This window comes from Dendrobates tinctorius, unplaced genomic scaffold (assembly GCF_039654945.1).
Source record: "Dendrobates tinctorius isolate UK_male_01 unplaced genomic scaffold, ASM3965494v1 ptg000158l, whole genome shotgun sequence".
NCBI lineage: Eukaryota > Metazoa > Chordata > Amphibia > Anura > Dendrobatidae > Dendrobates > Dendrobates tinctorius.
The window spans coordinates 2378717-2405729 of NW_027361825.1; the positions used below are offsets into that span (position 1 = coordinate 2378717).

At 47.8% G+C, this 27013-nt stretch overlaps 1 protein-coding gene across 3 annotated transcripts; it reads left to right on the top strand.

The window, feature by feature from the left end:
* The first annotated feature begins 3908 nt into the window (after positions 1–3908).
* On the top strand, positions 3909–25895 carry CYP21A2 (cytochrome P450 family 21 subfamily A member 2). 3 transcript variants are annotated; one of them, XM_073548749.1, is made up of 11 exons: positions 3913–4042; positions 13893–14004; positions 18427–18516; positions 18602–18756; positions 18902–18997; positions 20328–20438; positions 21280–21366; positions 21444–21653; positions 23808–23977; positions 24500–24603; positions 24848–25895. In XM_073548749.1, the coding sequence occupies exons 4-11, from the start codon at positions 18616–18618 to the stop codon at positions 25117–25119; spliced, it is 1191 nt and encodes a 396-aa protein (XP_073404850.1). In that variant the 5' UTR covers positions 3913–4042; positions 13893–14004; positions 18427–18516; positions 18602–18615; the 3' UTR covers positions 25120–25895. The 3 variants fall into 3 exon arrangements, with proteins under 3 accessions (XP_073404849.1, XP_073404850.1, XP_073404848.1); XM_073548748.1 differs by lacking the exon at positions 13893–14004 and having other exon boundaries at positions 3909–4042; XM_073548747.1 differs by lacking the exons at positions 3913–4042; positions 13893–14004 and having other exon boundaries at positions 18259–18516.
* The last annotated feature ends 1118 nt before the right edge of the window (positions 25896–27013 follow it).

Sequence of the window (27013 nt, forward strand, 5' to 3'; positions counted from 1 at the left end):
GGACACCCCTGTCTAGAGCCATTATATATGGGGAAAGCAGATGATGACGCGTGAGTAAGCTTCACCGAGGCCTCAGGATTCGTATATAAGCCCCGAACAGCCTGCAGAAAAGGCCCCTCGATGCCGAACCTTTTAAGCGTGGCAAACAGGAAGGGCCAACCCAGCCTATCGAAGGCCTTCTCCACATCAAGACTGAGAAGCAAGCCCTCCTCCCCTCGGCGGTTTAATGCATCTATAAGGTCTATCGTTCGTCTGGTGTTATCCCCCGCTTGCCTATTCAAAACAAATCCCACTTGGTCCCCATGAATCAGCCGTGGAAGGAATATTGATAATCTGGTGGCCAGGATTTTTGCAAATATTTTTAAGTCTGTGTTTAGCAATGATATTGGGCGGTAGCTTGCACAGTTCGAGGGGTCCTTTCCAGGTTTTGGAATCACTGTTATGTGGGATTTCAGCATCGAGGTAGGGATCGGGTTACCACTGAGGAATGAATTAAATAGAGTCTGCATGTGAGGGACAAGTGTATCTTGGAATACTTTATAATATAAATATGAGAAACCGTCTGGTCCTGGGGCTCTTCCATTTGGAAGTTCTTTGCTGCGGAGTTCAATTCCTCCGTGGTAATAGGGGTGTTAAGTGTGTTAAGAGCTTCCGCGTCTAGTGTTGGGAGTGATCGAGCGGCGAGATATTCATCAATTAAATGGGCTCTTGTTTCTGGGTCTGCCGGAAGAGTTGAGGGAAGCGAGTACAACCCGGCGTAGTAGTCCCTGAAGGTATCTGCATGTCCCTGGGGGTCGTATGTCAGATGTCCTCGTGTATCTCTGATAACCAAGGGTGTGGATTGCGCCTTACGGTCCCTAAGCTGTGCTGCGAGAAGGGAGTGGGCCTTATTACCCCTCTCATAGTATCGTTGTTTAGTAAACGCCATCATTTTCTCCACCTTCCCAACCGCCAGATCCTTTAGCTTACTCCTTACAGTTACGATGGATTTTAATTTAGCAATGGAGGGTTTAGTGAGCATATCTCGCTCTAGTGTTGTAAGCTGACTGGTGAGTTCCCGGTGCTGTCTTTCTGCGTCTCTTTTCATGTGGGATGCTAATGAAATGCAATTACCCCTCATGACAGATTTATGTGCTTCCCATAAAACAGATTGGGAGGAGACAGATCCCTTATTTAGTTGAACGTAGTCCTCCAATTGGCCTTGTAGCTTAGTTTGGTACATGGGGACCTTTAGGAGATGATCATTGAGTCTCCAATGACATACCCTCCTGGTTGTGGTAGAGTCACATACGTCCAACAATACAGGGGCGTGATCGGACCATGTGATCTGGCCAATCTCAGAACTCCCAGTGATGCGCATTGCCGGAAGGTTCCCCAGGAAAGTGTCTATGCGCGTATGTGTGGAATGGGGGTGTGAGTAAAATGTATATTGTCGGGAGGTGGGGTTCGTCACTCGCCATAAATCAAAAAGGGCATGTTTGTGAATCAGAGCACGAAAGGCCTTTGCTTGCCTGGCTATGTGTGCTCCCGTCTGTCGGCCACTCAGTGAGTGTCTATCTCTGACCTCTGAGAACGGGACATTAAAATCGCCACCAATAAACAATGTGGAAGGAAGCTCTCGAGTAACTTTATTTAGGACCCGCTCAAAGAAGGGTATTTGACCTACGTTTGGGGCGTATATGTTGCATAAAACAATTGGGGCTCCTTTTAGTTGTCCGGTCAGGATGATGTATCGACCCTTGGGATCCTTGATAACCTTAGTGATTTGAATTGGGCAACCATTGGCTATGAAGATAGCTATCCCTGCTCTTTTTTTATCACAGGGAGCCGTGTATGCTGTAGAAAATTTACTCAGTGCAAAGTGAAATGAGCCTGTGTCGTCGTGGTGTGTTTCTTGTATAAACGCCACATCTGCCTTTGAGGTTTTTAACTCCTGTAGAGCTAATCGTCGCTTAACATTGGAGTTAAGCCCTTTAACATTCATAGTTATTATACGAATCATGATTGTGTTTGTAAGTATTTAGCTGAGAATGGATCCTAGTCCTACCCCGCTTCAGTAGATGTAGTTTTCTTATCCCCGCATGGTGAATCTCCGCCAGACTGCTCCCCATCGTCGCCGACACATCAGCATGCATCATGTAAATCAAGTAAAGATAAATCACATTAGGAAGACACATTAGGAAGGAAGGGAGACAACAAACAACATTTAGAACCATCACAGACGAATATGTCAACAATGACAGTGAGTTATCGGAATCAGTCTTTTCGGTCTTCAAAAAGTTAAGAAGAACTGTGGTCGAGTGTCTATAATTAACGCTTGAATAACAATAGAGTTGTTCCCTCTAGAGCCGCGGGCGCTCTAGGAGTCAGAGTCACTCGTGAGGGTCTACGGATTTGGCTATATAACAGAGCCTCCGCTTCGAAACCAGGATCTTTGAACAAAAATGTATATAGAAAAGAAAAAGAGTATACAACTAGCTTTAGGCATGTCTACTCCCCGCAGACGTCTTTAGTAAGTGAAGAATAGCATGGCCAACAAGGATTGCTCAATATTTGCAGTGTAGTTGTGTTTCGTGTCTCATTTCTTATGGGGTGTTTGCCCCCCCCCCGGTCCACCGGAACCCGGGGACGCAGGGGAATGCTGCCTTTTAGAAGACACCCGACGCCAGACCTCCGGAGCGGGCGGCGGAGGGGGAATCAGCCCCCAGTTGGATAACTTCGGCATAGGAATCTCCAGAATCTCGCAGAATTGGGGAAGATCAGATGCCTTTCTGAGCGTGGCTGTACGACCGTTTTTCCTGGCCGAGAGGCTAAAGGGGAAACCCCATCTATAGAGAATCTGGTGCTCTCTCTGGGTGTCTAGAAGAGGTCTGAGCATTTTCCTCTTTTGTAGGGTCATCCAGGAGAGGTCTGTCAGTAGTTGGAGAGAGTGACTTTCGTATTCTATATTACGCAGCTTCCGTGCCTGCTGCATGATTTCCTCCTTAAGCTTATAGTCAGTGACACAGCAGATGATGTCTCTAGGTGTTTGGGAGGAATTTTTTGGCCGGAGGGCTCTGTGAGCTCTATCTAGGCTTATTTTGTGAGATGGCGGAGCCTTCAGAATTTTGTTTAATATAGTTTGTAAAGTTATGAATAGGTTTTCCTCTCCGTTATGTTCAGGCAGGCCTCTTATTCTTATATTATGACGCCGTCCCCTGTTGTCTAGATCCTCAAGATGGCGCTGGTACTCACGGAGGGTGTCGTGCTGTGCTGTCATGGTAGCTTGTAGGTTAGCCACATATTTCCTCGTCTCGTCATGGTCATTCTCCAGAGAATTTACTCTATAAGCCATCTGTTGGATGTCCTGTCTGACAGCCGAGATTTCTCTGCAGACCTCCTTGATCTCCTGTACCATGGATTGTAAGTCTTCTTTCGTGGACAAGTGCGCCATATACAGCTTCCAGTCCCTCAGGGATATACTCTGTGAGTCCTCGTCTGGTAGAAGAGGGGTATCTGGGGTGCTGGAAAGAAAGGCGGTTGGATGTGTATATCTGGACATGGAGGGGGTGGCGGACAAACAAAAATCTTCTGCAGGTCCCTGCATTTGTGGAGGATCATATCGTCTTCCCTTGGCTGCATCATTTTGGGGCGCTGGGGACTGTAACCCCCTGCTGTGCTGGTTGCTGTGATGTCTGTGCGCCTGCTGAAGTTTCCATGTTTTCTCCCTCCATGTGCTCAGCCCCCCCTCTGTTCCACTGCACAGCGCCGGGAGTCGCATTCTTCTATGCCTTCTCCTCCCCCTCCTCTGTCCAGCGCCCTCTGCTCTTTGTGTGGAGACACGGGGCTTATCTGGGCCCGGTAATCCTCCAGCTGCAGCGGTGTAGTCTTTCCTCCCTGAGCTTCCCGCTTCGCCGCCGCCATGTTACCTGAGCGCGTCCTCCCTGATGAGGAATGGAGGAACGCGTCCAGAGGTCCCAGCTGATGAGTATGCTGTGAGGAGGGCACCGATCGATCCGGCGGCTTCTGCTGATGCTTTTTAACCATATCCCGGACAACCCCGGTGAGTCTGTGAGTTATTACGGCCGTTTTTGTAGCTGTGGCTACGGGGAGTTCTCTGCCACACGTCTTACTCCATCAACATCCGGCTCCGCCCCCAGCAACAATTTGTTAATTTTCCCAAAGGTAGCAGGAGAAATTGGACCCCAAAAATTGTCCAATTTGTCCTGAACACGCTGATACCCTATATGTGGGGGGGACCACTGTTTGGGCGCACAGCAGGGCTCAGAAGGGAAGCAGCGGCATTTGACTTTTTCAACCTAAAATTGGCTGGAATTGAGATTGGACGCCATGTTGCGTTTGACGAGCCCCCAATGTGCCCAAACAGTGGAAACCCCCCACAAGTGACCCCATTTTGGAAACTAGACCCCCTAAGGAACTTATCTAGATATGTGGTGAGAACTTTGAACCCCCAGGTGTTTCACTAAAGTTTATACTGCCCAGGCGCCCACAAAAATGATCGTTTAGTCCCCAATTTTTAATTTTCCCAAGCATAACAGGAGAAATTGGACCCCAAAAGTTGTTGTCCAATTTGTCCTGAGTACGCTGGTACCCCATATGTTGGAAAAAACTGTTTAGGCACACGTCGGGGATCGGAAGGGAGTGACGTTTTGGAATGCAGACTTTGATGGAATGGTCTGCGGGTGTCATTTTCCATTTGCAGAGCCTCTGATGTGCCTAAACAGTAAAAAAAAAAAACACAAGTGACATGGTTTTGGAAACTAGACCCCCAAGGAACTTATCTAGATGTGCCCCAACTAATCTAATGTTTCCGGGAAAGTAATTTAGTAGTGCATTGAGGTGTGGTACAATTTGAAGCAATCCTTCATATACAGGCCAGGTTTTTCGGGTCAGGTGTCGCATTGATAAATGGTGTCCTTGCGTATTCCGTTTTTGTAACACACTCGGCACCTTTTTTGCGATTTACCTCTTTTTCCAGTTTGCGGGACCTCCCTCGGGAAATGCTGACCTGGTACAATACGAGCATCTTCAGTTCTGGAAGTTATGGGGCCCGCTCCTTCCAGAGTGCCAAACATCAGGGCCTTAGCCACTACCTCCTGGAACTCCAGGTACGGTGTATCGCTGGGGCATTGTGACAGCAGGAATGCGTTGCGCATTGCCAATTGGACGATGTGCACGGCCAGCTTTTTGTACCACACCTTGGCCTTTCTCAAAGCATTGTACGGTTGGAGGAATTGATCGGAGTGATCAACGCCCCCCTATGTTTTTATTGTACCCCAGCACACATTCAGGTTTGCTGACCTGTGCAGAGGTACCCCGTACAGTGCTGAGAGCGCTGCCATCACCGTGTATGGTGGTCAAGAGAAGGACATCCCTCTTGTCCTTGTACTTGACCACCAGCAGGTGGTCGCTACATTCGGCCCTGCTCTCACCTTTTCGGAGCACCTGCCCAAGTAGCGTCTTCGGGAGGCCTCTCTGATTTTTGCAGACAGTACCGCAAGCTGCGGTATCTCGCGCAGAGAGGGATTTTTGGAGTGGTATAAAAGTTATCAATGTAGAGGTGATAACCTTTATCCAGCAGTGGGTGCACCAAATCCCACACAATTTTCCCCACTCACTCCCAGGTCAGGACGACACTCAGGGGGTTCAATCCTGGTGTCCTTTCCTTCGTACACTCTAAACCTGTGGGTGTACCCTGAGGTACTCTCACACAGCTTATAGAGTTTGATTCCGTACCTGGCCCTCTTACTGGGCAGGTATTGATGGAATCTGAGCCTGCCCTTAAAATGGACCAAGGACTCATCCACGCAGATGTTCCTTTGGGGCACATACACTTCAGCAAACTTTTTGTTGAAGTGTTCGATGACAGGCCGAACTTTGAACAGACGGTCAAAGTTGAGGTCATCTCGTGCGGGACACTGTGCATTATCGCTATAATGCAGAAACTTGTGGATGGCCTGAAAACGCGTCCGGACCATGACCATTCGGATCACTGGAGTGTTGTATAAAATATCAACACTCCAATATTGCCGAATTTCAGGCTTCTTCAGGATACCCATGTGGAGGACCAGGCCCCAAAACTGCGTCATTTCAACTGCGTCCACAGGAGACCAGTTAGTATAGGATGAACGGAAGTTTTGCTCCAAAAATTGTCGAGCGTACAAATTAGTTTGCTCCACCATGAGGTTAACAAAATCCTCAGAGAAAAAGACTTTGAAAAAGTCAATTTCTGTGAGGCCTCTGGTGTCAAACTTGATTCCTGATTCTGCCACAAAATCAGGAATCAGTGGCTCGTAATTTTCGGGGGGCGAGGTCCACACAGGGTCTGCTGAATCAGCTGCGGGCATGGTGGGCGCTGCCTCATCTTCTGTCCTGGAGCGTCTGCGTGGCGGTTCCGCAGGACCCGAGGGGGAAGAGGAAGAGGATGAAGAATCCGAAAAATAAAGAAAAGTCAGATCGTCATCCTCGCTATCAGTGTCGGAGGCAAGGTAAGAATATGCCTCCTCCATTGAATAGCGCTGTTGGGAGGAACGTGATGGGCGGGACATTTTTTTGTGTAAATATGGTGCTTGGGTGTACTTTATTTATAACTGTGTATGTGGTGGGGGGGCTAGTGATTGGTGCACACTATCCTGTAAGAAAAAGCTAAAAGGAAATGGGGAGCAAAATACCTGTGAAAAAAAGTCTAAAACAGCAGGTCCTAGATATGATAAGTGAACGGCGTCACTTATCAAAATTTAGTGGCTGCTGGATGTGTGCACAGGGGTGGCGCAAAGAGGGAGGGGGAGTTGAAAAAGAAAAATGGAAAACAGCCAGCACGAAGAAGGATGAAGAGAGATTGGGCAGGGATCAACAGTTAGGGTTGTAGTTAAGTGGCCCAAAGGGGGGTGAAAAAAATGAAAAACGGCAGGCTGCGGCTGCGGGATGTGTGTACGGAGGTGGCGCAAAGGGGGCTAAGGAAAAAGAAAGCGAGCACGAATGTTGATCGGTAAACTGCGTCACCGATCAATGCTTGGCGGCTGCGCACGGAGGTGGCGCAAAAGGGGGGCTGGAGGGGGGACGGGGGGATAAAGATAGATTGGGGGGTGAAGATAGATTGGGCAGGGGATCAGGGATCAATTATCACTTACAGTTGTAGTGTTCTTTCTTCTGCAGGGATTGTGATGCTACAAGCTGTGGCAGCACAATACCCAGCACAGGAGCTCTTGCTGCGTCCGACCTCTCTGCAGGAATCCTCAGCTAGAGTGAGGACCCCTGCAGACAGGTCAGAGGCAGGTCAGGGGCTGGTCACAGAGCGGTCACATCGCTGCTGTGACCTGTCATTGGTGGGATCGAATGACTACATCGATCCCACCAATCCCTGCTCTGCCTGGTGACCATGGTAACTGCCTAGGATCGGAGCTCACAGCTCCGATTCCTAGGCAGGTCATGGCCAGGTCATCAGCAGGGCACAGAGCGGTCACAGCGTGACCGCAGCTGTGCCCTGTGGCTGGCGTGATCGCCGATCTAATCGATCGCGCCAACCACTTCCTGCAGGCCCTGCTGGGCCTGTCCTAGGCTCTGGCCTAGGATCGGTGCTATTACAGCACCGATCCGGGCCGGTACCGGCAGGGCACAGCGGCGATATTGCGCCGCTGTGCACTGCGATTGCCGCGATCGATTAGATCGGCGATCGCGCCAATCTGGGGGCTTTTCTCCAGTGCCTGGCATTGTCAGGCACCGGTCCTAAGATCGAGTACATCGGTACTCGATCCTAGCCTAGGTTTCTGTTGTTTCAGCCAATCTGATTGGCTGAAACAAAGAAAAGCGCTGTGATTGGCTGTTCTGAATTGAACAGCCAATCACAGCTCACAGAGGGGTGGGCCAGGGCGGAGACTGCCCGGGATGCTGAGGCCATCTTACCTCAGGATAGGATTAAGTCGCGATGTCGCATTAAAGGGCATGACGTAATATTCCGTCCATGGGACTTGGGGCCCAGGTCACATGGACGGAATATTACGTCCAATGTAGGAAAGGGGTTAAGGTCATGAACAGGAAGCAAAGACGAGGCCGTCACCGCTAGAAGATGGGAGGCGCCGGACCGCGACACCCGTCGGACCAAGAATGGACCCGGACCGCCCCTGAGTGAGTATAATATGATTCATTTTTCTTCTTTTTCAGTTTATAACGGGGGCTTATCTACAGCATTACAAAATGCTGTAGATAAGCCCCTGATGGCGGTGCCGGCAGCTGATAGTCGAAAAAATAGGTGACAGATTCCCTTTAAGCCCATTATTCTGTATGGGGCAATGTATGTGGTTCATGATACTGTAAGGAGCATTACATGGGGCTCATTATACTGTATAGATCATTATCTGGGGTCCATTATTCAGTTGGCGCAATTGATGGGGCTCATTATTATGCATGGAGCAATATATGGGGCCCATTATACTGTATGGAGCAATATATGGGGCTCATTATTCTGCATGGAGCAATATATGGGGCTCATTATTCTGCATGGAGCAATATATGTGGCTCATTATTCTGCATAGAGCAATATATGGGGCCCATTATACTGTATGGAGCAATATATGGGGCTCATTATACTGTATGGAGTAATATATGGGGCTCATTATTCTGTATGGAGCACTATGTGGTGGCCATAATACTGTATGGAGCAATATATGGGGCTCATCATTCTGTATGGAGCAATATATAGGGCTCATCATTCTGTATGGAGCACTATGTGGTGCCCATAATACTATATGGAGCAATATATGGGGCTCATTATTCTGTATGGAGCAATATATGAGGCTCATTATTCTGTATGGAGCAATATATAGGGCTCATTATTCTGTATAGAGCTCTGTTTGGTGCCCATAATACTGTATGGAGGACTATACTGTCCGGTCTAAAATGATAAGTCTGCAGTCACTCTATGTCCCTGTGTGCTGTGAGGATTTGCTGGTTTCTGACTTATTGTAGAATTTACAATAGCTATCACTCATGTAATGTAAGTAGTAAGTGAATTCATTGGCATTGTACTATACCTATATTTCTCTGCTGTATCTGTGCATCATGAATAGTGGTATGTGTTAAAGGGGCCTACTGAGACTCTTTCGCCCGGGGCCCAGGAAAACCTGGAGCCGGCCCTGAGTACTGCCACTAACTTCTCTCAGTCTCCTCTCATGCTGGCCGCATCAGTACTGACTACTCCGCCCACGGCCTACACACAAGCCTGGATGTGACGGTGACGTCCCTTAAACTAGCATAACCACGCCTTCTAGCCTGGCAGAGCTGGATGGTTATGGACCTCACCGGTTACATCATCAGTGTGCGCCGTTGGATTGTGCGTGTCCTCTTCCCAGTGCAAGGATAGGCCTTCTGGGCCATAGCTAGGCCGCAGTGATCAGGAGAGCAGAGTGCGGGTCACCTCACCAGTGTCACAGACTCACAGTGTATGTGTCAGTGTGTCTACCGGTGTAGACAGGGGCCACTGCGGTCACGGATGCGGCTCCTGTGTATATAGTGTATTTATATACTGGTCTGGTGACAATCTGTAGTCAATGAGAGCTCAGCTTTTATTTTCCCAGTGTGGATTTGGAGATGAGAGCTGCTCTCTGACTGGTTGTGTGGTCAGTGATGCTTGTGGCCTCCTGTCCTTCCTTACAGAGCAGGTCGTCATACCAAATCATGATAAACAAAATTTTATTTGGTTCTCAATCTCACTCTCATTAGCGCAGCATTGTCATGTGACGGATGGCGAGAACGGATCAGAGCGTTATCGGTGACGCATGAAGCCGCATTTTTAATTTACCTGCTGATTAGACGCCGATCATTCCCCATAAATGTCTTCAAATCCCCCCACACCTGTGTCCGGCAGCCGTGTATAGTTCCAGGGGTGCAGAAATGACGTGGAAGTGCAATAAGGACTGCGCTTGCTTCTGGTAGAGTAAAGGGTTCTTTATTCAGCCAACGCGTTTCCTGAGCCTGCTGGCTCACTTCATCAGGGCAGATCCAGCCATCAGGCTCAGGAAACGCGTTGGCTGAATAAAGAACCCTTTACTCTACCAGAAGCAAGTGCAGTCCTTATTGCACTTCCACGTCATTTCTGCAATTCTGTCCTAGGACCCTGTGCAGACTTGCTGCTGCTTCTTAAGCGTTCATGGGTGTTGTGACTTCCTCACAACCCCAATAGGTGAGCACCTTCCTTACTGTTCCACAATTTTAATTGTTTTATACGGATTTCACACAGTGGATGCGCCCTGTATCTCTCCTTTTATCTCATAGTTCCAGGGGTGTGATTCGGCCGGTTCTCCCTGGTTCGATGGAGCAGCCAGTTCCCCGAACCAGGGAGATCCAGAGCCGCGATCCAGTTCAGTGACTACTCTCTCTTTTCATGCTGGCCGCAGTCAAGTGAGACAGCTGCATAGAAATATATGCAGCTGTCACACTCGGGTCAGGAGAGCCGCTGACCAGAATGTGCACTGTTCTGATCTCATTCCAATTTATTTTTTTTCAACTGTTTGACTGCGCCCCTACTTGTATATGTTTGAGGAAAAGGTGTGTGTAAATGGGTGTGGCTTAAAATGGGTGTGGTTTCCCTACACACAAACCCAGAACCTGTTAAAAATTTGAATCCCACCCTTGGGGACACCTCTATTTTGCTCATATGCCTATGGATGGGACTTGCACACTCCCTTTCACTTCTGAACTAAAAATCCGCTGCTGTCTCTTCAGGATGTGTTTAATCCCATCCTGACATTGGATATTGTAGCACGTCCTGTGTCCAATGCGGTGTATGGAGCCGGATGGTTTGCTGAGCGCGCTCCACACATGTCAGAGATTGATGGTTATATAGAAAGAGGACCTGTCACTTGCTCAAAATATTCAAGTTAGTTAAATACTTTTTAAACATCCCTGAGCTCCCTTGATTCTGCTGCTCTTTTCCATTTTTCAGTGTCACTCCATTTCAGAGATATTCACATTTGTAATCTTCTAGAGCGCAGCATGTGAAATTTCTGTCTGACATCCAACTGGGCTTTTCTCCAGAGTTTTCTCTGGGCAGCACTGGCACCCCTCCCTCCCAGGCTCCGCCAATCACAGCCTGGCAGCTGATGTAGCAGCCTATCAGTATCGCACACTGTCAGACTGTGATTGACAGAGTCTGGGGGGAGGGGTGACAGTGCCGCCCCTGAGGAGACTCTAGAGAAATGTCCAGTTAGATGGCACACAGAGATTTCACATGCTGTGCTCTAGAAGACACAAATATGAATATCTCTCAAATGGAGCAAAAAATGGAAAAAGCAGCTGAATCAGGGGAGCTCGGGATGTTTTCAAAATATGTAGCTCAATTTTTTTTTGCGAAGTGACAGATTTTCTTTAAGGCTTTGTAGGGATTCAACTCGCTCAGGAGCCACGGGAGTCAATCATGAGGCACGTTCCTTTAAAAGTTCATAGGGTTTATTGCTCCATAACCCATAAACCAGCACATAAAATAAGGAATAGCCTTTAGCTCAGGCGAAAGCAAGTATAAGTGTCCATTGTTTCAGGCTCAGTCCTGGAGCCTCAGCAAACACAGGAGGCTTATCCCTCCTCGCATACAGCCAATGTACACAGGCCTCACCGGGTCAGCAGCCTCAGCACGTGGTCTTCAGGAAGGTAGCACACCTTCCTCCACATAGGCCTGCCAGGACCTTCCACATGGCCCAATCAGATCCATGCGCTCTCTCTCATGTGACCAGACCTCAGGTACCTTATATGGTCTATAACCACACCCACAGGTGATCACATGGCTATGACCTCACTAAAGGTCCTTTTACACATAACCACACACAGACTTCCCAGACACATTGTAACGGAAACATCAGCAGTACCTCTGCTGATCAATTTTTCATATTCAAGATTCCAACACAAGGCCACCTACCTTGGGATACATAGCGGTCATTCAGCATCCTATACCCATTACCACAATGGATATGCCTGTAGGCCCGTCCTGGGACACCCACACAGCGCCCCCTAGCGGACATAAGGGTCACTACACCACAGCTTGTAATCTTGGATGGGGGCATGAAGTGCTGCTTCTGCGCAGCCATTTAACCTTCCTCTCTCCTCCCCATATGGCACAAACACGGACAGCGCAAATCATTACCATGGTAACCGGGTGGTGAGAGGCCTGCTGAAGATCCCGAAATATTGAAAATAGCCTGGTCTTGAAGGGGGTTTGAAGGCAATCCTGCTTTCTAGTAAGTGTTGTATCTCAACCCAGAGCTGGATTCACAGCTACACTGCTCAGTACTGCTGTATAATGTCCTCCATGTTGCTTCTGGGCATGTGCTACATACAGACAGAAGAGCAGGAGCTGCTCACGTCTGAGTGTGCTGTGTATGGGAGATGGGTCGCCCTCCCAGGGCCGTGGGGTACTCGGTACCGGGTCGGTATTAGTGGCATGTGTCACAGCAGCAGTGACCCGGACCGTGGCCCTGGGTGCCCAAGTAATGGGGAAATGTGAATGGTGGAATGTAGTTAGATGGAATAGTTTGTGACGCCACCTGTGGTGTTCGGCAAGTGAGATGTTAGGCCGACGCTGCTTGCAGACACTCTGGGGCTGGTGATGGGTTGCAGCCAAGATGGTGAAGCTCCCCACAGGTGGAGCTGTAGCCCCAGGGCAGTGTAGATGTAGGGGAAGAGGAGAGGCGCAGGCGGTGAAGAAGCTTGTACCCAGATGTAGCAGTGCTGGGTGTATTGGCGCAAGAATCAATGGAGGACACCAGGGCTTGTAGTTCCAAAGCTTTACTCACAGTCTGTAGTACACACAGGTGCCGGCCTGCGTGCTGTGTCCTCCGGGTCAGGGACTCAGCCAACCTCCAGGCAAGATGGAATGCTCCCTTCCAACGCTCCGCCAACATGTACCTTTCTGAATGTCTCCTGTTATAGCGCCTTTTAGTGTGAACATCTCCTAGTACTGAGTTACACTGGAGTTCCTCCTAACAGATGTTCCCAAGAACTATACTTGTACGGCAGACAGCTGTAGCCTGCTTTGGAGACTCCTCACTCCTGAGTCCCGGCTCTCTATCCGTGTTGCTGTTGTGCCCCCAAGTCTTAGATGGGAGTAGTGCATTTACAGCCCACTACTCCACCGGTGTCTGCTGCAGAACCATTAGTGTCCATACAACCTCGGGAACCGGGCCCCGGCCTTGCGCTTAGAACTTCTAGGCAGGGTTCTTCCTCTAACCCACGTCCTCTGTGTTCTCTTATTCTCCTACGTTCCGTACTTGTCTTTCTTTCCTTTGGAAGCTCAGGCTTCAGTTCAATGTTTTTCTCCTTCTTTCCTTTCCTGTGCCAGCAGACCCGGGTCACTCAGGTCTGCTGCAGCACTCCTTCCTCCATCCCTCTCTCAGGGATCTTCTTTCCTCACTCCTCTCTGAGTGACTTCCTCCCTCCGACTCACCGACTCACTGACTGACTGACCTAAATCCTAAACCTTTCCACTCTTTTATGTATTCTCAACTCCACCCACCTCCCAGCATGTTTCGTGTTCCAAGCAGGGAGCCACCAAAGGTGCTCTGCTACACTCTAAGCAAGGAGCCGCAATGTGGCTTTGCTGAACTACCCTGTTGTGTGGGGTGCGAGTGTTGGAGCGTGGTCAGGAGTTCCCACCTTACCTGGATGGTGGGGCACCACACCTTAGGAGAAGGTGCAGTACCTCTGTGGCGACTGAGCCTCAGGGGCGCCACAGAGACATCACTGCAGCTCGGAGCTCAGAGACAACGGAAAATTACAGATCGCGGCTGCAAAGAGGGGAAAACTGGTGAAAATGCAGGAAGTTGTATAATAGCCAGAAATCGTGTTATTGAGCCTCACGTCTATGGCAGGTTCGGTAATGCTCCATACATCTCTTCCTCTATTCACAGACTGCTGAGTTGTTGCTCATGTCATTTTTCCAGGACTCCAGTCCTACCGCAACAGTGTCCATGCCGGGAGGATGACTGTGAAAGTACAGGACCTACACCTTGCACGGAAATTGTAAGGCCTTAAAGGGGTTGTCCGGGTTTTTCACATAATCTCAGTACATATCTGGGCTGCAGAATTATGACAATAAGTAATTTACTTTCTGTCACTAGTTTGAACGCTTTTCTAGATATTCTGAACAGAACGTCCAAGGGGGGGGTGTTATGGCATTGAAATAAGAACTAGTCGTAACCTCCTACTCTACTCCAAACATGCCCTCTATAGTAACAACCCCACCCTCCATACAGGGCCGGCCCGAACGTATAGGCGAACAAGGCGGCCGCCTAGGGCGCCGACCCAAAGGGGGAGCCAGAGAAAAAATAGAAAAAATTATAAAAAATCTTTTCAAAAGGCAAAAAGTTTTAGGGATGGAAAGAAAAGTGTACATATTTAAGGGCAAATATGACGCAAGAGAGGTTGGTTGGGTTGGCAACAATTTCGATAGAATCTGAAGTTGCTAAACAAATTAATCTCGGTGACTTAGTGTCATCCTTTTCAAAAAAAAGGCAAGGAAACAAACATTTTAATTACCTATGGTCGTTTTTGTTTTGTGTTATTGATTACTTTGTATATATTTGTCCTATACAACTTCTCAGAAGATTAAAAAGTTAGGAGAGAGTTAATTAATCATTGTTGCTGTGGTTTATTTTACTCCTAAATTTATATCCCAAGTTTTCATCTACTGCCAAGAATAGTAGGGGCGCCGTAATCTCTCGGGCCGGCCCTGCCTCCATAGCTACGGGCCCTCCCCGTCCACATGAAGAAGCCCTCATCACACAGTAACAAATCCTCCCCCTCTAGCAGCCTCACTGCAGAGAGCAGACCACCCAGCTGCTCCTCCCCCAGACACACGCTGAACAGTGTTCTATGGAAAGTGAAACTAGTGAGGAGGGAAAATCGGCTATATAATAGTCGCACCACCCGCTCCCCGGACCCCTCTACATCATCAATCTGGCTGCAGACATGATATAAAAAGTCCATAAACTGCGGTGAGGCTACTACTGCTCCTCATCAGGGCATGCTGGGGGTTGTATTTCCGCAGTGGATTCTGTGTTAAAACCTCAGAGTCTCCAGATCGGTGTAGATGTGTCACAATGTAAGGGGTGAAGCCCCGAAGAGCTGAGGGGAGGTTGCCTTCCTGGCTCCGTGCCCGGAACCATCGAGCAGGGCGTTAGGCTCCCCGGGGGATGCTTTAGGGGACTGCTCTGTGTTCAGGAACAGGAAGAGGTCAGGACTGGGAGCGGGAGATCTGCACGCGCTTCCAGCAGAGCAGCACAGAGAGCAGAAGCAGGAGGACGCTGGCGCAGGGGCAGAGAGGAGACGGGTGCAGTGGCTGGAGACTGAGAGACTGCAGACACGGCAAAGGGCAGTGAGTACTTGAAGCCTGGCACCGCACTGCCGGGGAGGCTGTTGACCCCCCTTCTTGAAGAGACCCTGCCCCACAGACAGACCGTGTCCCTTGACAAGACGCCCCCCAGCTTAGAGACCGAAACATATGCTGCAACGCTTCCCTGTGACCAAGGGGCGTTTAGTAACGAGACGCTGACCTGCAAGGAGGGACTGTGGGAGGCAGAATCCCTGACCCTGGTGGGAGAACATCGCTGTCATAGCAGAGACAAGGACCTTGAGCACAGGGGGATAGCGCCATCCTCATACCCCTTGGGCTACCACGTAAACCCCCATACTACAGCTTGACTATTTCAAAGACCCCAGAGACAGAGGACATCAAGCACCGCTGTTGCCTCGGTGCCAACGTTGGACCAGAAGTGATCCCTCCAATCAAGATCCCTGAGGACTGATAAGTTTGCCTCACTAGAGAATAACTGTTTTTCTACTGTTTGAACCCCGTATATTTCCCCTGCTGTCGATATAACCTTATCACAATATTTTCTCTGTTATACTGAATGTTTTATCAGTATTTTCCCCTGTAAATAAACCTCCCCTTTTACTGTTGGTCTGCCTGTTCCGTGGTGACATATATCTCTCCTGCACGTTATTACAACTACATGGAGCCGCAGAGCAGAGGGGTCACAGTGCAGTACTCGGGGTCTTCCCGCCACATCGGTGCCTGTACAGGCATATATACCGTATACTGCGCAGAGCTGCTCCCTCCTCTTATCCATCCATCCATCTCTCCATGACGTAATCTGGGCTCAGGATCCATCTCCATCCAAGGTCGGCACAGACGTCCCTCATTCATCAGATACGGAGATAAGCAGCAGGAGGTCGGGGTCATAGGGGGGTTCAGGGTGCTGGAAAACCAAATCTGCGATAAAGAGGGTCCTCCCCACCGGGAGAAGCTGCGCAGTGTGAATGTGCACACACCCTGCAGCAGGCTTCTCGGCTTTTAATGTATTTTTCCTGTAGACATGAGGTGGATTCTTCAGCACACTCTTTGGGGCACATGTACGTATTTATAATATTTTTGGTCTCTATATACTATATTACATGTCAGTGACGCTGAGCCCTCACTACTTTCTTCTGCTCATCGCCTGATGCTCTTTATCCGGAGCGGCCGCGGGGGTCTCTTGAAATAATCTCCATGGTCACCGGCTTAGGACACATGCACACATCCAGTATTTTGTGAGATTTTTACCTCCGTGTTTGTAAGCCAAAACCAGGAGTGGGTAATAAATATAGAAGTGGTGACATGTTTCTATTATACTTTTCCTCTGACCATTCCACTCCTGGTTTTGTTTTACAAATACTGGGGTAAAAAACTCACCAAATACTCAATGTGTGCACATGGCCTTACACAGACAGTCCGTGTATCAAGGTCCCGAACTCGAGTTAAAAAAAAACGTGAAAAACCAGCCATATGCTATTTATCCCCAAGAAGTCATCTGGGCGGAGCCAATTCTATGAAAAGTCATGAGTATTGACCAGTCAATGATTCGCTCTGGTGATCCAGACAGCAGGATTCAGGAGCGACTGTTGACATCGGGCCTCCGTTATGCCACTATGGCCACGATTGTAGGGACTTCTCCATCACTAGGACTCAGACTGCTATTAGAGCCCTGACTTCATGCTCATTGTACAAACAGCTCCTATCTAGGTCCCCCCCCAACTGTGACCAAAGGGTTTAATGGCTGGGATGATGGATACCTCCCATCCCACCCTTTAAAGCTGAGCCCCCGATGCACAATCACACACAGGGCTTCTTGTTCTTTACTGTACAGTAAGGTCTTTTAAAGGGAAACTGTCAGCAAGTTGGTACATATGGCAGTAGCGGTGTAGACGCTTGTCTCCCAATAAAAATGATTCCTTCTTGTATAAATCTGATGTGTCAATCTTATCTAAGGTGGAATCCCATATGCAAATAAGGATGTAAGTGCCCCGGGGGAGTGTCTGCATTATGATGGCCTCTTTCAAGCGCATTGACACCCCCCCAGTGCATTTTCATCATCATTTCCATATTATTTCTTTACTGGATTTCCCGTATCTCTACAGAAATGGTACAAGTTGTATATTGGGGGACGAGCGATTACCCAGCGAAACCACCATGCTAACATATTCCTTTCAAGGGGCACACTGTGGATGCTAAGGGGTTAATGTGATCCAGTCCCTATTTTATCTGAAGCGCAGGGTACAGGACCTGTAGTCCATCTGAGACCAACAACTTTCGGTACCTGGGCCATTGTGAAACTACAACTCCCAGCATTCCCTGACAGACATGGGCTGTCAAGTGGCCTTACTTGCTGACTAGATCTACTGCTGATGTCCCTAGGAACCTGAGATGTTCTTCACCCTGTGTCCGTCCAGCTGTTGTGACACTACAGGCGCCAGCATGCTGCAAGTCATAGTTGTACAACAGCTGGAGTCCATCAGTTATTAACTGTCTGCCCTGCGCCTCCCCCAGTATTTCCCATCCTCAAGGTTATGCCCATCACTACATATACCACCGTCATCTGCACAGTGTGAGGCTGCACCATGGTGCCATTGCTGCTGCTACCTTCTCTCCTCCTCCTCCTCTTCATCTATGTGAGATGCTCTGACTCCAAACGTGGGCTCTCCAGACCGGGCCAGAACCAGCGCCCCCCGCGTCCCACTCCTCTGCCGTTCTTAGGTAATCTCCTGGATTTGGGGCACAGTGATCTACCTTGCCACTTTATGCGTCTGGCACAGAAATATGGCCCCGTCTATCGTCTCAGCTTCTGGGGTCACGGTAAGTGTATGACCCGGGTCCGGGACCTTCTTACCAAAACTTTTCTTTACTTTAAAACTATAGAAAAAGTAAATTTAAAGTGACAGTACAGTGATTGTGACTCACAAATTACAATATTGTCAGGTGCTATATGGCGGTTGTATTATATGGGCACTGCATGTGCGCATGGTATGACACTGCGATCTGGGAGGCCCCGTATGTTTATCTGTCAAAAAACCTTGTGGTCATGGGTCTAATTCTCCTGGTCCTTCCCCCATCTTCTCCTCACACAGATGTTGTCGTATTGAACAACGCAGCTTTGATCCGTGAAGCTCTGATTAAAAAATGGGCCGACTTCGCCGGCCGACCCCAGAGTTATGTAGGTAGGTCTATGGTGTGATGGGCGTCCTCCTCATTAGGCGGCCATTGTCGTTGGCTCACATGCTGCCTTTTATCATCTATGTGCAGGTGACCTGATCTCAATGGGGGGGAAAGATCTGTCCCTCGGAGACTACACTCCCGTCTGGAAGGTGCAGAGACGTCTCACCCTGTCATCCTTACAGAAGCGGGTGAGGAGGGACCTGGAGACGACGCTGGCGGCCGAGGCTAGAGACCTGTGTCAGGTGAGCGCCGGGTATCACCGCGGACATCGCTTCTGTGTTAATTGCTCAAAATCTCCCAGTTTATTTCTATGGGGCAACAGTTTTTGATATTTTTGAGGGTTATGGAGAGTCATTATAGGATGCTGAGACTCCTTCTTTTCCCCAGGATTTCATGAACAGAAATGGGGATCCCATCAACATGGCCGAAGACTTCTCCCTGCGCACATGTAAGGTGATCGCAGAGCTGACGTTTGGCACATCGGTGAGATCCTACTGACGCACAATTTCCAATTCTGGTTTTCACGTCATCTATCCCACTGCCCAAAGGAAACAGGATGAGCCATGCCGCATCTGTAGAGGAATAGTCACTGATACTTTGGTAGCTACTTTTCCGTTCAGTTTAATCCCTCTTAGACCTGGCGGGTCGGATGTGCTTAGATAGGATGGTGCCCCCTGGGGGGCCGTCTAGCCTTATCAGATGCCAGGGTGAAACAGGCCCAATTGTTTGCTAAATATCTCATTTTGAAATACAGCTAGAAATCAATATATGCATATGCACTTTATGTATTGCGTTCTTTATGTAGGCAGCGCAGGCTTCTCTCTTTTTTATTTGATATTGGTTGTGGCTGACCACCACTGTTGCCGTGCGCGCTGGGTTATGCACACCATTCTCTCTGTATTCATTGTGATTGATCTAGGCTGCTGTACACACATACAGCAGCCCTGCCCCAGGCTGTTTGATTGTGCACCTGAGTCTGGGCCTGTATCACCCTTCATCTGTGGTGCTGGTTAGGCAGTGTGGAGATTGGATCTGAAATGTCTATGTCCAGACCTGGTCAATCTTTATCTGCGCTCGCCTTTTCTGGCACCATGGGAGTGATTCAGAAACGCTTCAGGTACAGTTTACATTTAATATGGTCTTGCTTTTAATACATTTAGGAGGCCATAATGGCACAGCGAATATAAAAAACGTAGAGTAGGACGGCCCCATATGGGAATGCCTTGGCGTGGCGGGGTGGCTCAAAGAATTGATCAATTGTTTGCTAAATGTCTCATTTTGAAACACAGTTGGAAATCAATATGTGCATATGCACTTTATGTATTGCGTTCTGACCATAGGCTGCCCTGGCTTCTCTCTCTTTTTCACTTAATACAAGGACTGAATACCGCTCCCTGTATGATTGGGTGCCAATTGCTCCAGGTGCGCAAACCATCAGAACCTGTGGTGCCCCTGTTAGCGGAGACCAGTGATTTTCCCTCTATTCATGCTGTGTACACAATGTATTCATTGACCGTAAACCTAAACAGGATTGGTGATAATTGTTTAATCGCTGGAGTCTGGATCCTGAGACCCCTTAAGCAGCCGCATTAATGGGAGCCCAATGTCCCCATATGAAAGGGGTGATAGTGAGCATGTGCGACCACCATTATTATACACAATTGATGGAGCAGGGGTCACACATGCTCATTACCTCTCCAGTCACACAGGAGACTTTGGCCCCTTTTCTATCCTTTGATCACGATCACCCCTTTCATGTCTTTTTTTTCCTTGTGCGTCATCTAAAATCTCACATCCCCATCGTTTACTGCAGTACGCGCTGTCGGACCCCACGTTCCAGGACATCCACAGGTGCATTGTTCATTTGATCAAGCTCTTTGAGGCTCCGGCTGTCAACATTTTGGATTTCATACCGTTCCTGAGGGTAAGAAAACAATTAAAGGGGTTGTCCAGGACAAAAGTCTGCAGACCTTCTATGTGACACGAGATCACAAGTATGCAAATCGCAGACGCATGATCATGTGTCCGCCCACTCATATTGGGATTACCAGGAAATCATGAAAGTGTGCACATCACCCACCATTCTGCAGTTGCATAGAGGGTCTACAGACTTTTGTACCAAGTCTGGACAACCTCTTTAATCACATCCCCAGGTGACTAAACTGATACTGCAGATTTATCATGTACGACCATTGCTCCATGCATTAGTGGTGGTCACACATGCTCAGTACTACTCCATTCACACAGGAAACTTTCTCAAGATCGGTAGAGGTCTCAGCAGCATAATTTTTGGACAACCCCTTTATCACCTTACTGGCACATCCTATGTCAGATGCAGGCTCAGCTACTGAGTCCGCTCCACACTTGGTGGATGTTGGCTGTATTATACAGCCAGCATCTGGCTCTAACAACAGCGACTGCAATCGCTGCTGTTAACCCTTTAAATGACCACAGGGTTTCAATTGCAATCGGGGACCTGAAAAAGGCTCCCTTGGCTGCCATGTTGGTACTCCTGCGAGTCCCAACTACAGGCAAATGGGAGACTGTAATTTTTGCTTTGCAGTAGAACAAGTGCTCAGAAAATCACAAGTTCAAGTCCCCTAAAAAGAGTAAAAATGTTTTTTAAGACATAAAAGAATACAAAAACTCTAAAACGTGGAATCGCTCCCATCACACCCTTTAATAATAAATACAATAAACATGTTTGGTATCGTCATATCCATAAAAGTCCATATTTCTAAATTTCCACTCTTCTTTCTGTATAGAAGTTCCCAAATAAATCCTTATGTCAACTCCTGATGGCCGTAGATAAGAGAGATGGGTTTGTGAGGAGACAGATGGCGAGACACAAGGTAAGAGAGGAACGTGGCCCATTCCTGGACGACGTCTCCTCACGTGGTCATACCCTGACCTCTGACGTCTGTGGCAGGTTGATCCCCCCACAGAAGAGTCCCAGGAGGACATTGTGGATGAAATGATCCGTTTTCTTAAAGAAAATTCCACGGTTGAAGACGGCGACTCGTCGGATCTCACAGAGGAGCATCTTCACATGGCCGTGGTCGACCTGTTCGTTGGAGGCACAGAGACCACGGCATCAGTATTAACCTGGACTGTGGCGTATCTTGTCCACCACCCCGAGGTATGGCCACGTCACTTCATAGCAGTATAACACAAGATACAACCAAAGCTGGCTGCTTTCTTCCAGAAATAGTGGAACACCTGTCCATGGGTGATATTGTAGTAGGTGGTATTGTAGCTCAGGTCCATCTAATATTGTATCTCAGTTCAATCTAATGTTGCAGCTCAGCTCCATGGAATGAAAGAGCCCGATGCCGCAGTACTAGACACATCCAGTGGACAGATATGGCGCCATGTTTTTCTAATTCTGCATTTCTCCCTCAGAGCAATGCAGTATGTGGTCATGAGACCAGACCCCAAGAAAAATTCAGATCTATCCACACCCTAGACTATTGTTAATGTGGATGCCGGTCTCCTGGAATCAGAAGCTCACTGGGGTGGCGTCACATGACCGCTGCTATCTATTAGCAGCCTCTGATCAGCCTCATCCTTCACACTCCATTCAAACAGTTTCTTCCTTGTCGTGAAGTCTGCAGCTGATAATCAGCCGCTGATTGGCTGCAGTGGTCACATGACACTTCCGCCAGATGTTTATGTTAGACAACCAGCGGAAATAACAGTATGCAGTATGGAAGAGCGGCGGTGGTCCAGGTGGTTAGTACATGGTTTTTTTTACTTACACCCCCGTGTGTACAGTAAGTTTAAGTTTTAGAGTAGTGGACAGCCCCTTTAAGATACTTAGGACCCAATAAAGTCATCCCGACCTCTGACCCAAAAATACATTCTGACCCCAGACGAAACCCCTTCTGATATACTGACGGCTCCTCACACCTCGTGTGGAGACACGTGGGGTCGGCAGGTGCCCAGGTCTGCTAACTGAAACCGCATTGGCCTTGGGATCGTCCCGCCAAATTTCCGCTCTCCTTTTAACGTGGCATAATGGTATTCAGACAACACAGAGTGAGGGTAAAACAGTGTGGCAATACTTTATTGAACCACAAAACAGGCAGATAACACGTAGAATAGTTCCAGAATAGTTCCAGCAAAATACCCAAGATGCTACACAATACAGAGTCTGACCTTTCCCTGACTTGCCAGGAAAATGGCAGCCGTTACTTCAGAGCTTCCAGGGTCGACTACCCCACCTGTGGCACGCACACAGAGAGGAGGTAACAACAAGCTAAGGGAGATGACAGTCCATTCAGGTACAAGGCCAGTTGACCAGAGGGTCACAACCTGGCTTCTCCAAACTTCTCCATGGAGCCAGGCGACCAGTGGGTCTCATTCCTGGCTTTCTCTAAACGAAACATATTCATGGTTCAGCAATGGTCAATGCAGCAGATCTGTATTCTTCCAGCCAGGGGCGAAGTTCCCAAAGCTTGGCATCCTGTAGTAAAATAAATCTGTGTCCCTTGTGATGGAGCCATGATGTCTTGGCTGCAGTCCTGTAAAGTCCCTGCATGTTTGGAAGTTTGGATGTGTAGGCTGAATCTCTCTGTCTCTTTGTTTCTTTCTATAGCAGCATGTAACCTCTTTTTATAATTAACAAGTGTCCTTCATTCACTATTTACATAAATGGTAAGAATGGAGAGGAGATCAAGTAGCATTACTTGATTATATAATCTATTTGCATAGTTTTTCCTCCTCTGTTTTCAAAGTCAGCAAACAATCTGGCCCACACAATGCATAATTAGCATATCAGTAAACATCACTAGTCATCAAGGATAAGAGCACAATATGTTATATCAAAATTCAAATGTCAACTTATAAGTAAATATTCCAGGTTTACACAAGCAAAAGTCTGTTTTCTTGACCAATCAGAAAGAAACAAATAAATTGAAAAGTCAACATATAGATAACAGTCTATTCTTTCTGGCGTGCTAAAAATAGCTGTCTGGTTAATTAAGATACAATGCTGTCTCTACACCTCCCTTCTCCCTTCTCATTACTAATGCTGGCCAATGTGAATGGCATCTGTGCCAGGTCCCATTACCCAATCATCCTTCCCACTATGGTTGCTCCATTGGTGGTAAGACCAATAATCCGCGTAGTATTCAGATTTTTCAGACTGTTGACCTAGTGAACAATAATTTTGGGTAAAATAAAGTCATATGCCAAATGAACGAGTGCAAATTCCAAGTTGACTCGTAACAGCTTCCTTTACTAAGACGGATGTGAGGAAATCACTCGTGATCACCATTTGCACTTCTTTCAGGCTCAGGAGAAAATTCACAAGGAGATCATAAGCGCAGTAGGGCACGATCGATATCCTACGTACGCCGACCGGAACAGTATGCCATATCTTAACGCCACCATCACAGAGACCCTGAGACTGTGCCCTGTGGTGCCCATTGCGGTGCCACATTCTACCACTAGAGACACCAGGTAAAATGGAATATAATGTACCATGTCTGTAGGACCTGATGGAAACAGATCACCCAGTCTTGTTATAATGTGAATATACAAAACTTTATAATATATTTTATTACGAAAAATAGCATCTCTTCGTCTTCCAGCAGACTGTAGATCCCCTTTATGTCTGCATGTCAATGTTCAGAAACTTCTTCAATCACAATAAGTGTAAATTGCAATAGAAGAGAGAGAGGAAGGAATGCAACTGCAGAACATCACTCAGTTTTATATATATGCAGTAGAGGTGAGCAGTATGGTATGCACTGGCTAAACCTGGCATCCATTCAAAGTCCTTCACGTACACAGCTGACATCCTGGCCAACTCTGGCGCTTACTAGTCCACGGCAGTGCGATTCATGTCTTGATGTTGCATGAGGGCTTGTTAGGGCCCAGGATGTCAAAGACCAGCTGCAAGGGAGAACCGGGCTTAATGCCAGAACAGTGCAACACGACCCATACTACTCACCTCCAATATAAATTCTCTTCATCACTTAGTGTTGCAGGTTTCTACATTCCAAAAGGGACCACCGTGATTCCGAATATATACGCAGCTCATCATGAAAAAACAGTCTGGGAAAATCCTGAACAGTTCTGTCCTGGTATGAGCATGATGTTAATTCATAGACTTAGCCATAAACTACACCCATACACAAGAGAAGCAGAAATGACAAGGAGACACGGGCCAAAATGGTGGCTGGTGAATTAACTGACTATAGAACATAGATATTGGTAGCCAACAAAATGGCATCCCTTTCTACTTTCTGAAAACACACTGTGCACATCTTTATTATCAATGTAATACATGGAATGAGAATAACAGAATCCTCGTCTCCTCTTTTCTAGAAAGATTCCTGACAAAACTTGATGGTAACGTTTCCTCCCGGTCGCTTCTTCCTTTTGGTATGGGGGCAAGACTCTGCGTTGGAGAGGCCATGGCCCGCATGGAAATATTCTTCTTCCTTTCTCATCTTCTCAGAGATTTTATCTTCTCTCCTATCTCACCAACTCTTCTTCCTGACCTAAGAGGTGTCTTTGGCATTAATCTGAAATGCCATCCTTTTAAGATTCGTGCCCTTCCTCGAGAAAATCCAACTATGTCACCAGAGACCTCCTGATCCAACAGAAGCAACCATCAGAGACCTTCTGGTCCAATAGGAGAAACAATGAAAGACCTTCTGACCCAATAAGGGAAACCATCAGAGACCACCTGACCCAACGGCAGTAGCCATCCAAGCCCTCCTGACCTAATGACCTAACAGGACTAACCATCAGAGACGTCCTGATCTAGTGAGAGTAACCATCAGAGACCTACTAATCCAACAGGTGTAACCACTATGACCTAGCCAGTCAGGGGGAATCATCATAGACCTCCTGATCCAACGGGATAAATTATCAGAGACGTCCTCATCCAATGAGAGTAACTATCAGAAACCTACTGATTCAACAGGAGTAAACATCAGAGACATCCTAACCAAATGGGAGTAACCATCCAGAGACCTCCTGATCCAACAAGAGAAACCATCATAGAGTTCCTCATCCAATGAGAGTAACCATCAGAGACTTCCTGATCCAACAGGAGAAACCATCAGAGAGTTCCTCACCCAATGAGAGTAGCCATCAGAGACCTCCTAATGCAATGGGAGAAACCCATCAGAAACCTCCAGACCTAAGGGCAGTAAATATACATTCATTAATTGAATTACATTTAGAAAAAGCTTTATTAACTCCATAGTAGTATATATCAATAATGTCCTCACAGGAGACCAGATAGATTACAAATATATACAAAATAATATATGTATGGATGTATGGCCATTTTGAGGACTAAAAGACCATGTAGAGAATGATGTTATCATCTATCACTAATAAAGCAGCCATTACGGTTTATTGACGATGTCCTCACAGAAGATATATATGAGCATTACATATTCATACGGGAATTAAAATTGTAAAATTGGAATGTTTACATTATAACATTTGTGTGCTTTACTGTAGTTCTCTTATGATTTGTCCAGCTACCATGGTAACAGGTGGCCATTTTGTGTCATGATCCAATCTATGATTTAGCTAGAGATGTGTTCTTCTGTCCGAAGCCTCCTGTGCCTGCAGTGTGGTGGCGGAGTCAGCACATGTGCATAACACGCTACGGCACCATTTTATTGGTGAGTGCTGTGCTGTCTGAGGTGATGGGGCCCATCTCCACGATGTTGGCTCTGTGGCAGGGGCGCCACCAGCGGTGATGAGGAGACCGGCATGAGCTGCGCTGCCGGTGAGACACCAGGAATGTGGATACCGTATCTCCCAGCAGCCAGTCACCATTCACAAAAGAAGCACAAGCACCAGGAAGGAGTGTGTGTGTGTGTAGTGTCTGTGTGTGTGTGTGGTGTGCAAATTCACATATACAGTGTCATCAATAAAATGGTGCCGGGAAGATGCCCAAGTGAGGTAATCGTGGTTGAGCTTTGGTCCCCACTCACTCTGGCATCCTACAGACAATGGGTGTGTCAGTCCTGGTGTGCTGCATTGTATGTGATGCTTTTCTCTTCTGACCAGCAGGCCTCTTCTGACTCCAGGAATCGTTCTTCTGGAGCCACAGCAGCAGTCAATCCAGGAGACACATGGTTAATAAAAACCAAATTTTTGTTTAGAGAATGTCAGTCTGTACATTATTTACAAGCAGACTTAAAGGATAGGGCCCAACTGGTTGACATCCTTGCCACAGGTACCAGATACAACTTTAGCCATGGTTCTTGGGATAGGTGGCATATCCCCCTTTCTGGCTTTCCTAGCCTTTGGAGATCTTCCTCACCTCTAGAAGCATTTCTGGATGGCGATACCTTCTGACCTATGTAGTCTGAGTCCATCCTTCAATCTAGCTTAACAAGCTGATCGTGCCCCTGGCCCCCGACGTCCATCTTGTGGAATTTACAGTATTCTGCTGTCCCAAATACTGACCTCATGTTGTCCCTAGCAGCCCACTATTCCTACTGCATATGCATTCCTACCCTG